General features: G+C 38.7%; 1 protein-coding gene across 2 annotated transcripts in view; it reads right to left on the minus strand.

Moving 5' to 3' along the window:
- Positions 1–16,370, minus strand: part of UNC5C (unc-5 netrin receptor C) — a 227,898-nt gene that overhangs the window by 51,965 nt on the left and 159,563 nt on the right. For both annotated transcript variants that reach the window (XM_015862013.2, XM_015862012.3), the window contains exon 3: positions 9,198–9,341. In XM_015862013.2, coding sequence (XP_015717499.2) covers positions 9,198–9,341 — 144 coding nt within the window. The remainder of the gene's footprint in view (positions 1–9,197; positions 9,342–16,370) is intronic.

Genomic DNA, 16,370 nt, shown 5'->3' on the forward strand with positions numbered 1-16,370 from the left:
CTTATTGGTGCCACTGAAGCGGGTCAATGAGTCACAAACTAAAAATACACTAAGTAGGTGCCTTGACATAATAGACAGTAATGTTCTCAAAGGAGCCATTAGGTACTGTTGAGTAAATGATATTCATTTGAGAAAAAAAAAAAAAAAGGAAAAAAAAGGAAAAAAAGAAGAAAAAAGGTACATATTTGTGTATTTACATGACTGGAAGCTTTTATACCCTATTCTTTTGGCTCCCTCCCACGGGTTTACAGCTTAACCCATGCAGAAATACTTACTACCTCTTGCTGCAGCTGTGCCACCTATAAGCAGCTACAGACAGCAGTTGTTCAGGGCAGCTTCTACCTCACCAGGCATATGGTTCACTGATTGCAAAAGACAACCATGGTAATAAGGTGAACTCTAAATTAGAAAGAAGCGTAAAGCTTAGGAGAGCAATTTCCTCACCTACTGTGCTACTGCGAAACACTTCACTGGGTTACACTGCATTTGGCACTGACTCCTATTTTTCATGGCCCTTGCAGTATGGCTTTTTTTTTTGTAGATAACAAAGATTTCCTTCTAATTCTTCAATCTGCAGCTTCCTTTTCCATTTAGCAGTTACAGTGCTCATGACAACTTCACACTGCCAACCAGAAGTGGGTGAGTGTGCTAATGTACCGAGGGACTTTGGATCATTTCCAAGCAAAGCTTTCTCAAATACATTTGTTGTTTTTCTGAAGTGTCATATATGTTACAATTGCTTGCAAGCAGAAGGAATTCATTTTCTCACAGTCACAGAATGGCAAAAGACAAATAAATACATCCATTTTTAAAAAAAAAACAAGTTTTCAAAATCTTCAGAAAATATGCCTGGAAAAAAAAAAAAAGAAAAAAAAAAACCAACAATAAAACACTAGATCTATTCAAAGTCAGGACCTCTTTGTGAGGAGGCAGTGTGAATTATTAAAGCTTTAGGTCAGCAGCAGCCCTGTAAATGTGATGCTGAGAGAGCCTTCTCTACCCTCACTCTCAATAGGGAGAGACACACAAGGATGGCAGTTGCACTTTCTCTCCATTATTATTTTAGTAATGTTGAATAATCCCTGACTGAGTTAGCAATACTCTCCCCATTATACAGGTAGTGCTGCTGCCACAACTCATCTCTTCAGAGCAGATCAAGCTCTGCTGGGAAGTGATGCTGAAAGGTCCCACTCATTCTGCCAGTGGCTACTTCATGTGTGCCACTCTGCCCCCAGGTTTAGGGGTCAACACAGCACCAGAAGGCATTTCCCCTGCTGTTCACACACCTTCAATGATATAGTCATAAAAAGAAACCACAGAGGAGAATTAAGATTCTGGCCCACCACCTTGAGCATAGCTAATTTCTTTACTAATATACAGTCTTAGTAAATTCAGAGGGGGCTCTTGTGGCATATATTGAAGCACATTTACAGCATACTTAAGACGAGACTTTCCTCCAAGACTCCTGAAATACTTCTGCACAAGCCTATCTGTTAAGGACAGATGGCTGCATTCAGAACTGCATTGAAATGAGAGAATTTCCACAAGCATAAAACTGAAATAGTGTAATGGGAAATCAAAACTCCGTGTACACCATATTGTTAGCTTTATTCCTGAATTTCTATGCTTTTTGGGGAGATGAGCATTAAAACTTATTTTTGCAGCACTGTTAAATTCCATTTAAGTTCAATGAATTTTTAGGTTAGAGAACACTCAAAAGTAGCATTTTCACCTGCTAAAGGTAATAGTTTCCATATAAACTCACAGTATTTCCTCACACTTACTTTAGCAGCTGTCATCTTCTATGGAAGAACAAAGAATGGCCCTAGTCTTCTTTTTAATCAAATCTATTTTATCTCCTTACTGTTGTTCTGTTTTTTGCTGTGGCAGGTGGGTGGGTAAAACTTTAAGGATATCTTTTATCATTTCTGAGAAATGTGAGAAGAGGCAGACCAGATGCCTTAAAGGCGGTGCTAATGTAAGGGTAACTAATGAATGAGAATGAAAAAAGGACACTTGTCAGCCAGGAATTAGATGTAAACCATAAACAAACTGAGCAATGCAGCATTACTGTCAGGGAAAGATGGATTTCTGCCCTTGGTAGACCTTAAAGACACTTTATCCTGTGCTCCTTATAGTAACTCCAACTTCTGCTTTCCTTCTATGTAAATATTTCAAAATTAAATGGAAAAGAAAAAAGAAAGAAAGAAAAAAAAAAAGAAAGAAAAAAGCAAGGTTTAAGAAAACAAATTGAAAAGCAACATTATTTTTTTATCCAGCTTTCACATTAGCTATAGTCACTGAGGGAAGTATATCTAATGTATGCCTTCAGAGAAATAAGTTCTTAAGAATATGTAGAGTCCTTAATGAGGTGTACATATATATGGCAGTTTGCTTTATATAGGTAGCATATGCAGACATACATATAAAACCAAATACATCTCATGCAAAAAATGTGGTTAAAACACTAGGAAAGAGAGAATATGGCAAGATGCTTTTAAACCATTATTAGTATATTAATCGTTAGTCAAGCTCTCTTAATCAAGTCTACCTCCTATTGATGAGAGTATTCTCAAGTGGCCAGATTTGATGCTGTTTTAATTTTAGTTAGCTTAATATGAAATACTTCATGAGAAAAATAACTGTGGAGAAAGAGTGGGAAAATGCCAATGATGTTCTAAGAAATGAAAGAGGATCCACATGTATATGAAGACACACCTCACTGCATTTATTTCCCAAACTTAGATAACTGATCATGAGCTAGAGAAACCTGAGTAATACTGTAAAACTGGCCTGTTCCTCTTTCATCACTTTCCACTGCACTGCTGGGTGAAATTTCAAATATAAGAAATCATGTGCTATCAGACATAGTTTGGCCTCCCAGTTCACAGTTCTCTTCTTTCGCTTTATCTTGTGTGGTTCTAGCTCTCAGCTGTCTGTTGTTAATTAGAACAAAATACGACACTGGAGCTTTCCCAGTTCACAAGATGTGGTTTGAGCTGAGCTGGCCAGCAACAACCCAGGGAGTGAGTCTTTAAGGTGTCATCCCTGTGACCAAAAAGCCATCTCAGCTCTCACAGTCCAGCAGCTGATGGGGACAGAGAAGGCTTCTTGCAAGAGCACAGTATCTTTTGAGGGTGCAGGCTGACTTGAGGTACTAAACAAAGTGATGAGTACCCCTTACCTACTGGTCTACCTCCTGGAAGATGCTTTGCTTGAGCCCAGGGCCTGCTTTTTTCTTGTATTTGTGTCTTTACAGCCTGAGCAAATAAAACATGCACATTTGTCCTACCTTCTACTGATGTCATTTTGAGACAGATGAGAATAAAGCTTTCCCTTGGCAATTCCTTGGAGACTCACCCACCCTCTGCACGGCTTGAAAGAACCATTTGTCCCACTCCTCCCTCTTCAACTCTAAGTTAGCTTAGCCAGGTGCTGGTGGGATAGAGCTCCCTTTTGCAACAACAGCTTCCGTGTGGGCTAAGTCTGTAGCAAAGGGCCCATAGAAGACATTTGGTATTGGTACAACTGTAAAAAATACAAGCAAGCCCACTTCATAAAGAATTCACTGAGCAGATGGGTTTCCAGCACTCACAGATCACACCATTCACCTCCTCTTATATTTTTACTTGATAGCTAGATATTTCTTGTTTTAATTTGTAAGCTTAACCTGGAAACTAACTTATACAATTAATTATTTTCATTATTTTAATCGTTGATTAAAGATGGGATCTAAATCTCATTTTTCAAATACATCTGAAAGTAAAATTGAAATGACTTTGCTTCAACAGGCTCTAGATGGCAGATTAACTAAATGCACTGAAGACAGGCATTAGAAACGCCAGGTGCACATTGCAATTTATATGTAGAATTGAATTTCTAACACTCTGAAACAGAAAAACAGCAAACAATTTATATAAACATGGCATTTTGTTGTTGTTGCCCTTCTGATACGCTACTCTGATTCAGAGAGCTATTTTCTCACTACCAAAACATACACAAACTTTTGTTAGCTTCTGACTGCATCTCTGTCTCACCATAAAGCACTAAACAGACTCCACTGAAAAATGATTATATCTTGAGCATGTCAATATATTCAGGATATTCTCAAGGTTCCTACCAGGGGATTAAATCCATATAGATTCATTAAATATATTCCTTTTTCATTTAAAGCAATGTTAACTGTGAAGTGAATGTCCATATTAATTTATAAAGCCGTAAGCCCTTACTATAAAACAATGTGATTTGTATTTATTGCATTTGGTACTGCTTATTTATGTGTATTTATTACTTCTGCAATTGTATGCTGAAGTTTGAGAGCTGGTTGTGCCTATTAATTTGGGAGGCAGCACACAGACATGCCTATGAGGAGAGAAAGAAGAGTATTGAGTGTGTTAAATGCTCGGTTAACTCCGTGCTGCCCTTCCTGTGATCTGCTGTTGTCTCTTCAGCAATCTCGGCTCCATGCAGTAATCCCCTTATTAACCGTAAGCAGCAGATATTGATCAGGAACAAGTGAAATTGTGCACAAGGAAGAAATTAAGGTCCCATCATCTCTGCTAACTCTTATATACACTTAGGAAAGTGCAAAAAAATGCCCCTTTTTCTTGCTTTTAGTAGCACACATCTTGGACATGCCTTCCTATTAAAACTCCCAAGTGTTATTCTTCCCACCTATCTCTCCACCAAACTTTATATCTACTGCAATGTGCTTTGGTAGCACAAACACTTTGGTGGCTAGAGGCTTGTATCCACACAGCACTGCCTGGATTATATTTGTGAAGGCAGGAAGAAGAAAGGCACTGCAGCCCCAATACTAAGAGATGAGATAATGAAGTGCCAGTAATGAATCTATGATTTCTGCATATCTGTTAATTTTATGGCTGCATATCCTTGTAAGTGAAGATAAACCATCAGGTAAACCAGTCTACTTTTTGATACCGCATTTATCTTATCAGTATACAGCATCTGACATGCATCTATTAGTTACATTCCTTTGAAAAAACGTCCAGGGAGAAAAAGGCTTTTAGATTAGCACACATGAAATGAATATGAAATTATACAAAAGATTAACAAGTGCAGTTCCTAACTACACCAGGGCTTTTAAAACGAAAAATAAGATTCTTTCTTTCTTTATCTCTTTCCTTTCTTCTCTTCCTTTCTGATTTAAGGTAAGAAGTAACAAAATAGGAAAGAATAACCAGTTTCATTAGACTAAAAAAGATTATTCAACCAAAATGACAGTGAAAGCTGATATTTTCTTACAAGTTTTCAAAAAACTGAAAACTTGACAGCAGCTCACATTCTCACTATATCTTCTCAGGGACAGACTGGGTTAACATCATGAAGTCAGTGAGGCAACACCGACACAGAACTGGAGGAAATGAAAAGTGAGGCTGCTTTCTGAACACGGGCTCAAAGCAATTTGTCTTATCCACCCTGTTATTATTTGATCTAAAAATTAGGTCAAATCCTGTGGCTATTGTTTAGTCTTTATCAGATGCATTTCCTGGTGGGTTTAATTCTAGTCTTGCTCGCAAATGCTCAAGCCTCATTCATCCTTTTAACGGGAATTGTCTCTGTTAGGTCTTAGCTGTTCAATGACATCTGCCTTGTTACATAACATTCACATTAAAACTTTATACTGGGCTTGATGTTTTTCAGCCAAAGATAAAAGGCACCTCAAATACTCCCTTCCTCTGTCTGTGAAAGTAACTTTAAAAAAAAAACAAACAAAAAAACAAGAAAACATTATCAGAAAAACTGTATCAAAACCTATTAGTGACTTCAACACACCTGGCAGGATGTGTCTGACGTAAATAAGAAATGTGCGAACAAGTAGGAAATGCATTTTAGCACTTTCACAGACTGTTATCCCAGACAATTATATCATATTTTTCCAGCTCCACTAAGATGTACATTGAGAGCCCCCACTCTGCTGCTTGCTGTGCGACCAAGAATGACAGAGTGAAAATGAATCCCAGCATATCTGCTGGTTCAAGAGGACAAAAGGCTCAGCTCTGCTCTCATGGGAAGTCTAATGCCTCTGGAAGATCAATTCTGCAGCATACAAAAGAAGCTGAAAATAATGATGTTTCTATCACCTACTGCTTCTTCTCGTTTTCAGAAAAAGACAGCCCAGAAGGGAGTGGCTTCCTATCCTACATGAACACTTAGAGGAACCAGGATGTTGCCTTTAGACTGAGATTCTTCCTGTTTATATTGCTAGCATGTGCAGCCTTTAAAATGTAGCAGCACCTTCCCTCCATATTTATTGATTACTCCATTCCGGAATAACTGAAGCTCTTACTTGGCCAGGACGATGTTGCAATTGATTTTCATAGAGAACTTTCATTGACTGGGTTGTTATGTACTTTCTAACACATGCCTGACCCTGCATTAAACAAATACAAGCCACTTTTCCAGGATGCACATTTTTCACACTTTGAAATTACTTTTCAGTTAATTCTATTACACGCTCAGTGAACAGAGATGTTGAATGTTATTTTTTTTGTTTGTTTGTTTTAACTGAGTGTAGCTCCAGTCCTTGAGATGACACTGTAATTCCAGAATAAGACCAGTGGCTATAAGGGAGAAAAGAGAGAAAGAGGAGGAGAAGGAAGAGAGGGAGAATGGAGGAATATATATTTTTTCTTAATGTGATAGGAATGGCAAGTTGTGCTACAGTTGCAGCTGTTGAGATGACACTATCAGGTTTGGGTATTAAAATATGCCGTAATTTAACTTAAGCAGAACACTTTGCATGCTCCATTCACTTCAGTGATACCTAGAGGTTTCAGTGCTCCCTTTTGAGTGAACTAAAAATTAAAACTGCATTGGTGCCATAAGCAAGCAACTACAAATGCAGGCAGAACTGGACACTTCTGCTTCTCCTAAATCTTGGACATCCTTGGTTTTCCAGATTCATAAACACTGCACAGAACCTCCCTTATATCCCAGCCTCATGGTGAACTGTGTAGCCATCAGAAGACTTTTCAGCTGTATTTAAAGTTCAGGTAGGAAATAGCCATTATCCTGATAGTCCAGATTTGATCCTCTGAAATCCAGACCACATTGATAAATGCAGATACAGTGTAGTTCACTGTTTAAAATAGTTATCTTGCAGACAAAATGACATCACAGAGAGAGGCATATAGCCTTCATCATATGTTTGAGTTCCTAAGAGTAGTCCTGAGTTACCTGAGAAATTTATAGAAATCCGTGAAATTGGAAACAGACGATTGTGCAGAGAAGGTGTCTCTATAGTTGTTTGAAAACCTGCCGTCTGACAGACTAACACTTCAGCTCCTAGACCCAAGGAATGAAGATGACTTGGCTAAGTCAAAACTGTTGAAAAATCCTAAGCTCAGGAACAAACGATAAAATCTACACTAAAATACAAAGCCATGTTTGAGCGACAAGCATGTAATACTCTCTGGAATTTCTTTAATTAGACTGTTCTAAAAGAAACCCCAAGACACTACAAAAATCATTGAACCTATTGTTCTTCTTTCTCTGCAATATAATAAAAATAAAAGAAGCAAACTCTGCATTATGAGTGTTTTCAATATAAATTTGGACACCTGGGAAGAAATGTCAACTGATATAAACAAGCAAACAAACAAACAAACAAAAAATTTTGCATGTATCCAAAGATTATATTATATATAAAAACTTAGTGTATAGATGTGACAATGCACAGAAGTTCCTTAACCATCCAGTGATAATATATTTGGACTTTCTAACTGCATTAATACAGTGGTCATCTGTCACAGGCTAATGGACAGAACATGAAAATCGACTTAATGAGTTAATACAGAGCTCATAATCTAAAAAACCTGTTCAAACATTGCTAAGCCTCCCTGAAGTGCTGACAGCCTGGAAGAAAACAAAAAAGGAATGCCTTTTTTGTTTCAGCACAGAAAAATAAAAAAATAACCAAAGTCTGAAAAAGTTTTAGCATAAGGAAACACTATATGCATATTTAATGGCATTTCTAATCTTTAAAGGCAACCCATCTGCAATATTTTTAATTTCCTTTAACTCTGGATAAATTCTTCTCCAAGGCTAGTCTTGTGCTCAAAGGTGGAAGTCCTCTATTTCCAGTAAGTTACTTGGAGTAAAAGCACTTGAAAATGTGTATTTGAGAACTTTCACAAGAAGAAAAGAAGAATAAAGCTCTAAATGAAGAGCTTAAAACAGAAGAGTCATCCTTCCTCCACAGACACAGTGTGTCTGTGAAAAGCTTTATTTGGCTGGAAGATATCTCTTTTTTCATTATGAATTCTTAAGATCAGTGCAGGAAATGTAGGTATGCTTAGATCTTAACGACCTTTTCACACAAGACCTGTTTTTCTTGAGATGAAAACTGTGGAAGAGATACAATCCTGGGTGAAATATTTTGTTCCCATTATATAAAACAGGATTTGATTGTGTGAAAGAGGAACAGGAGTCCCAAGCGTGGCTACTCTATTACAAGGAAAAGCACCTCTTTGAAAATTAATGAACATTAAATATTTGTATAGTCAAATGAAGATCTGTTTTCAGGGAGCTGCCTGCTCTGTGTTCTTGGGGACTAAGCTGGGAGTCGTCCATAATAAACATGGAGGTTATTAACCGTGAATAACAGTGATGAAGTATTAGGGCTGAAACGACCTCTTGCAGTCTTATATTACCAATCTCGTTACATGATATACTGAACACAGGCTTTTTTTTCTTTGTGTAGCAATAGTAACATTATTGTGTGATTGTAGATATAAAAGAATGCTTGTCACCTTATTCCAGAGCTTGCTTTGACAATGTTGCTACCCATTAGCTTCGGACACTTGAGATGTGTAATTGTTGTACACAGGAAATAATGCTTTTGCTGCTTTCCTCCCACACAAGGGAGAAGAATGAGACCTCAGAATCACAGAACCATAGAAAAGTTTGGAGTGGAAAGGATCCTGAGAAATCACATGGTCCAACCCATCCCCACCATAGGCAGGGATACTTTCCGCTATGGATACTTCTCAAAGCTCCATCCAACCTAACCTTGGACATCAACTTGCTCTTAAGAACAGGATGAACAGAATTTTGTTTGTGTGTCTGAAGGACTGAACTTTAGTACACATCCATAATTTCATAAAACACAAAGCCCAGTGAGTGAGACACAATATCTCTTTCCCTCACTCTTCCCACACTGACACAGCACTCACATGCAATGCGAACGTAGGCTTTGCGGCTCTTGGTGGTGCCAGCTGAGCTCCAGGCGACGCACTGGCACCAATAGTCCTCAGGCCCAAAAAGCTCCTCCACCTGCTGGCGGGAAATCTCGATGCTCACCTCGCGGACGATCAGACCTGGCAGGGTACAAGGAGCACTGGTCAGAATTATGTGTACAGGAAGGAAGAGAGGAAGGATCAGAGTTCTGCTTGCAAGGTTGAGACCTTCTGATGCTCTGCCCATCTCGCAGCAATAAAGATATAATAGAAGAGAAGAAACAAGTTGTTTGCAAAATACAAGAAAAGGTAACTGAAAAACAAATAGCTCTGATTATGACTTTTATTACGTATCGTGTGTCTGTTAGACAAATAAAAGGATAAGCACCTCAGCTGACATAAATTGTATCATGTCCACAGGATGATTTACATCAAGTGATGATCCAATTTGGTTTTATTTTCATACAAATATCAGAAAATTATAGAGTCATTCAGCTTATATGACTCCCTTAGCCCTCCTGCATTTTACATCCTTTGGATACACCATGTGGAGATGTTCTGCTCACTCTGACACTGAACTGCACAGGAAAATTGATTTAGCTATTTTAGAAAATGTCCTGGTGCTCTGCAATGATGGGCACAAATGCTGCAGCACAGTTTTAGCAAGATGTCACTTCGGGGGCTGTTACTGCCACATATTCTGGAAATACTGCAAGATTTTTTAAGATGATTTTGTAAGACATTTACAATATACTTCAGTGTCTGACAGCCTCCCTGGCCACAGTTTGTCTCAGTGCAGTCTCTAAACACATCTGCCCTTACCTGAAGATCTGGCCATGTTTCCTACAGAGTACTCTCTGTTGGAAGCTCTTTTACTTCTAAGTGCAAGAAAGTGTTGTGGTGTCTCAGATACTACTGCAGGAATTGTTGGTAATGATAATCTAACAGCCACCATTGAACTTCATGCCAACACCTCCTTTTTCTCCTCCTAAAAAAGGCACAGCCTGGCCAAAATACACTTAATTCCTGACAAGATATCAAAAGGAAGGACAGAAGGTAGGTGCATGGACTCCTTGTCAATGTATTTGGTCTTTGTTGTCAATGCCAAAGTACCAACAAACCATTAACATGTGTTTGCCTGCATAAAACATCATCACCTTTTCAGAACTGCGCTCTCGCAAACATCCTTGAATACATAATTTCCACAGGCAAATATTTTGTGTAGCACGACTGATTTTCTTTTTCTTTCTAGAACTGCCAGGAAACTGAATGGCAAGGTTCTTGGCTCACAGCCTGCACAGCATTCCCCCATCACCATATACCAAAGGCTGGGCTATGAGCCCTTCTGTTGAGCACAGTCTTGAGCCCTTTAAGTCCCCCACACAGACTACAAGGTGATATTCATGCTGGGAATGCTCCTGCCTGGACAACTTACATGTTCTTCCAGTGAGCCCTTTGATTTTGTGTCTAGCTTTACAGAGGCTCCATTCAGGGAGCCAAGGATTAATTACTGTTTGTACACACCCATGCACTGTCACTGGGACTCCACGCTGTTTGCTTCCAAAACTCAGCTAACACCAGCAGAAAGGAATTCATGCATGTAATATCACAGGCCTCTCTGCTGGGAATGCCTTCTAATGAGATGCATTTTCCTGCTAGAGACCATCACTGCCTAGCCTTTTTTTTACTTCGTTTTTCTTGACATCTTCAGCCACTGAATAATCAGATACTGTGGAGGGAAACAATAGCTTTCCCTCTTGAAATGAAATACATAGCAACCGAGCTCAAAGAATGAAAATCAAAGTGGTGTGTGGACACTTGATATGCAGAAAACACTGTATTATAAACTTGTTCTGCTTTGATGAGCTAATTCGGCTGCAGAAGGGGTCTGAGGGGTAGCTTTTGTCTTGTTGAGAAGAGCAAGAGGAGAAAAAGGAAGGAACATGTACATTACATGCACAAAATTGTTATATTTTCCCTGTGGGACTGCAGTTTGCCTAAAGATTACTTCAGTTCATTCCCAGTTTTTATAGCACTAGCCCAAGGACCCTTAGAAGGTTACAATATTATGTTTTTGTAATACAGCTGATTATGACAGGGTTTGATGGAACAGTGGACTATGTTACCCAGAGGCTTAGGCAAGCAGGCTCATAATGACAGTCCTGGATAATAGTGATTATGAAATATTCTTAACATTTGGGACACAAACACATTTCTCTGATAGCCTATTGAAGATGCAAAGCCACACAAACCAGCTCCCATTGAACAATACCAGCAGGTCTTTTTTCTTTGAATTTCCAAGATGTTTTCTAATTAAGAATTACAAACTATTCTACTTAGTATATTTTGGGAGAGCCATGACATACTTATAGGCATCAGGCTATTCAAATTGATTTGGCCTTTGGACATCAATTAATACCAAGAGTTATACCGTGGCCGAACAGGAGCATACTTTCAGCTGCTGCCTCTTTCTGCTTACAAGCAAAAAAATATCAGTGTCTTTTTCTCTAAGATGAACTGTTTTTTGTAAATTCAGACTCTATCAAAGCAGATGGTAACTTTTTGTTATCAACTGGGATATAAGGATCAATGGCCAGAACTTAGGGTTTTCAAAAAATGTAGAAATTCCTTACTATATTGATTTTCTCCCTGTGCTACAGAGCAGGCATTTGAGGCATATGTAAGGGAATCTGTTGACTCTGTGCTGCTTTTCCCTCTGCCTTGGCACACAGGAATGCTGATGCAATCACTCTTTCCCAGCACTGCTCGTGGGCATCAATTTGCATAGAGAGTCACAATGCTTTAGGAGGAACATCTCAGCAGCTTCAGACTCTGGGTTAAGCACAGAGGGATATTCTTCTCTTGCTGCATAAAACCACAGTCCTTTTCCTTCTGCTAACATGCGTCACTATAACCTGAATAAGAAATGCCTGTTGAGGCTGGGTTACAAAGAAGGAATTTACCAAGGTACTTCAGATAGCAATAGCCTTGTTACCAGCTGACAGATTGCTGTACATCAGAATTCATAGAGAAGGTGGTTCAGTATGTCTGCTTTCATTCAGCAGTATATCGCTTGTGCATCTCACATGTAGAGCTAGCACAAGACAGACTTAGGATGATGACTTCAAACAGTCATCTTCATTTTACTCCTTTCAATCTACTTTGCCACAGTGATAAGTAGCAAAATGTCACCCTCTCTCACACAATATCTCTTCTATCTTACTTTCTTTACTAGAAATCCATTGATTTTCTCAGTCTAGTTCTTCACATGGTTAAGCATTACAGCAGGTGAAGTTATACAGCATACTCTTACCATATTTTCTTACAACACCTGAGCAGGCTGCAAAAATCCCAAATTAATACAGTTGCTTAGATGGTACCACAATCTGAAAGAAGTTATGATTTTCCTATTTTAAAGCAATGCAATTATAAAAATACACCTGAAGGGACACAACAGGAATGTAAGCAATTAAAGTGCTTGACAGATCCCCCATAGTGCATATAAGTCCACAAAGAGCAGCAACATAAGATTCCTAACTCCTACTCTGCCTGTGAACATTAGCTCAAATGTGAAAGAGAAAGGTATTTGTTTGCACTATCCAAACTTGACTTGCATTCAGAAGATTGATAACTGTTTCTGTATCCACTTGTAGCCCATATGAGTCCTGGGTATCTAACACAGATAAGTGAAGATTTTGGAACTAATTATCACTACCTTACTTCTGGCAACAAGAAGATTGTGAAGAAAGAAGCTTTAAAACAAAAATACAGAGAATCAACGTAATTTAAAGCAATTCTCCAAAATAAATGGTGATTGCACATTGAAAAAAATATAGTTCCTTAAAAGCACATTCTTGGGTTGCTGAGTTCTTTCTGCACAAGTGTTTCATTTCTGATCTGTGTGAATCAGAAAAGATTCAGCAGAGTTCCCAAGAGAGTAGCAATGTAAGAAGTTTTAGAACTTGTGTGCAAGGAAGGATGAAAATCTTTCAGGGAAAAACAAACAAACAAACAGCAATACAACAAAACTAGAAAAATCTGTTGTCTTCTCCTGGTCCTGATTATACAGTTCTGGATCAGTTTGGCTACAAAAATGTCAGAATGCCTGCTCAAGGCCAGTCTATTTAAACACATCAACTAGACCTTTAAAGCACTTAAACATGGCACCAGATAAAGACATCACATTGTTAGGCTTTCCATAAAAAGGAGTTAAAAACCCTTTAGGAGACTAATTATTTAGTTAGGACAGAGGCTGGCTTACAGGGAGGCTCAGAGCCTCATAATAATCAGTTTGTGATGGCATTCCACTAATTAAATAGGTTCTCCAAGAATGGAAACCTCTGCATACTTAGGAGCACAATTTACACAATTATTCATGTCAATAAATTAAATGTATTTCTGAGAGTGACACAAGTTGGGCTCTGAAATGGAGCAGCAGGAAACCAGAAGTTTGCATATTTGCATGTTAATGGGAGATGAATGACTAGAGCAAGGCAGAGAGCAACGGGAGCTGTGCTAAGGGTGCCTGCTGCTAAGGAGCATAGCTCCATGAACATGGGGGAGAAGCACGGGCTGGGGGTACACATCAAAATAAAATTTCTACCCCTCTTGGAGCAAAAGAAGCAGTGGGGAGGGAATTGTGGCTTATATACATACTATCTTATTATAAGCTGTGTCCTAGAAACACAATCAAGCCCAGACACACTCCATTCACACAGTCCCCCAGTGCTTAGCAGGCTCTACAAACTGTGAGGTACATAATCTGGTCTTCAGAGGCAAAAATGTTATCATTTTAAATGTATGCAAATGTAATGTAATTGTATGATATTATGCTACATTATTAGTAACTGCAATAATAACTCATGGGTTCTATCTTGCACCTACTGAAGTAGTTGGCAAATTTCCCAATGATTTTAATTGGAGCAGATATGCCAGTCAGAGCCATTTCTTTCCAGAGGGAAACAAAAATATCTTATAAGGTTCTGCAACTGTATGTGACTACTTATGGTGAGCAATGATCACTGTAAAGGTCTGAAAACATAAGAATATTAGCAATTAATCAAATGCTGTTTTCCAGTCTGGAGTCAGTTGAGGCTTCAGAGTCAGTATCCACACCTCACTGGGCATTGCTCTGCCAACAAATTATTTGGTTGTACTTTGGCTACCATAAATGTTAGGCATTTGATATTAATACCCTGTATGCGTGAAACTATTTTTCAGGACTTTGATAGAGCAGTTTTTGTGGAAGCATTATATTGGCATAAGTCTGACCCCCTGGCACAATACTAACCAGAAGCTATTTAGTTGCAAAGCTAAACTGTGCTTCCAAGCTCCAAGAAATAGGATGCATAATTTATTTTCTATATAAGTGGAAATTCAGATAACTGTTTGTGCTTTTCTGCTTTCATTTGCCTGAAAGGTATTTCATTAATTAGCAATCACATATGCCATAGAACACATTTCTTAAGGAGACTGAAGTTTATGAGCTGCTGGTCTGGAGAAAGACACTGCTGTGATACGTGCATATAGATTGCAGGTGCCTCACAGCCACTGCAAGCATGGAAATATAGCTTATTTGCATGCAGGCAACTTGCAACCCTTTACATGTTTAATGTCTTGAAGTCAGTACTCAGAACACTCTGCCAAAACTGGCTGCTGGTACTGTTGGCTCTCTTTCCTTAGACAGTCACAGGTCCCACTAAATTCCTCAAAATTTCCCTTTGTGCTGTGCAGGAATGAAATAGAGGTCAGGGACTTTATGTCTTGAGGGTAGAGATGAGCTTCTGGGATGGCAGCAGGAAAAAGCTATGGGGTAGGGAAGATCACATGCTGCTACAGTCACATCTTACAAGCAGTACATAGGTCACTCTGAAAGTAATGCCTCCTATTTGTTCCTGTGGAAACTACAACAGATACAAAGAGCACAACTCTTTTTCAACTCTAGTTGATAGAGAAAATACTCAGCTACAAAACACTCTTTTTCAACACAGCCACAAGCGTGATCTTTGCATTTTCACCAGTGATGAACAAGAGGCTGTATGCCATGCTCCTAAAAATCTGCACCAGCAGTGGAGACCCACTGTCACCATCACCACTGCTGAAACCCACCATCCATCACCTCACTGCGCTCACATCCACTATTTAGTCTCCATAAATGTTCATCAAGCATCAGTGAATGTCATTCTTTTCCACATGGAGAAGTTCAGTGCCACACCTTTGCTTCATATACACTCCTGTATCAGATATCATTTTGTCAGACTGCCCCTCTGCTGATATATGTCACATGGCAACAAAATGTCATGGAATATTGGTGAGAAGGTTCAACCACTACTGTCATACAAAGAACATCTGCATCTGACACTGTGGGCTGATATAATAAAATAGGAGGCCTTTTTTCAGAGCAGACCCTTGTATTTTAATAAAACACCTGTTTTTGGAATCCTGATACCAAAAATTAAAATGGCAGTTTTGAAATTATTTCAGAAGAGGTTGCATCATCTCTTCAGAATCTGGCAAAAAAGGATGAAAGCATTTTTAGTTCTCATATGCCCCATCTGTCTTATATTTCATACAAAAAGCTTCATCCAAAATTCCTTACAACAGCCTCATATTTTTGACTTCATGAAAGTGGTCAAGCCCATACACCAAAGTGGTATGACCATATACAGACTTAATGGAAATGAACAGACTTGTTTCTCATTATACAGTCCTTTGTTATATTGTTCTCTGATGGTACAATTCACATGGCCAAAACTGAGTGATAATCTTTGTAGTTAGTGATAGTCTGGAACAATCTGTCTGATTTATGTAATTGCTTATCACAGGTGCTACCAGAAACCAGCCTCTGCAGTAGAAGGCTGATCATTTACCTTTGTGAAATAACCTTTTTACAAAGGTAACTATAAAATCAGTGCAGAATGGAATTTATTTACCCCCTTGCAGAGATGGATCTCTCACAGTCACAGAGTAATTCTGCTCCAAAACATTGGAGTACTTATGCTGTAGAATGTGGTGTTTTTAAAATGAATAAATAGGCTATGTACAAGAAGAACAGCTTCAAATATTAAAGTTCTTGCTGAGAAAAATGTACTCTGTGCATCCTAATGGGACAGAGATGATTGCATAACGGCACACTTTGCCTATATCTTATTTTCTACATAAAGCAGTGGC

The sequence above is a fragment of the Coturnix japonica genome, chromosome 4 (genome assembly GCF_054131305.1).
Source record: "Coturnix japonica strain WE chromosome 4, WE-NBRP24, whole genome shotgun sequence".
Classification (NCBI taxonomy): domain Eukaryota; kingdom Metazoa; phylum Chordata; class Aves; order Galliformes; family Phasianidae; genus Coturnix; species Coturnix japonica.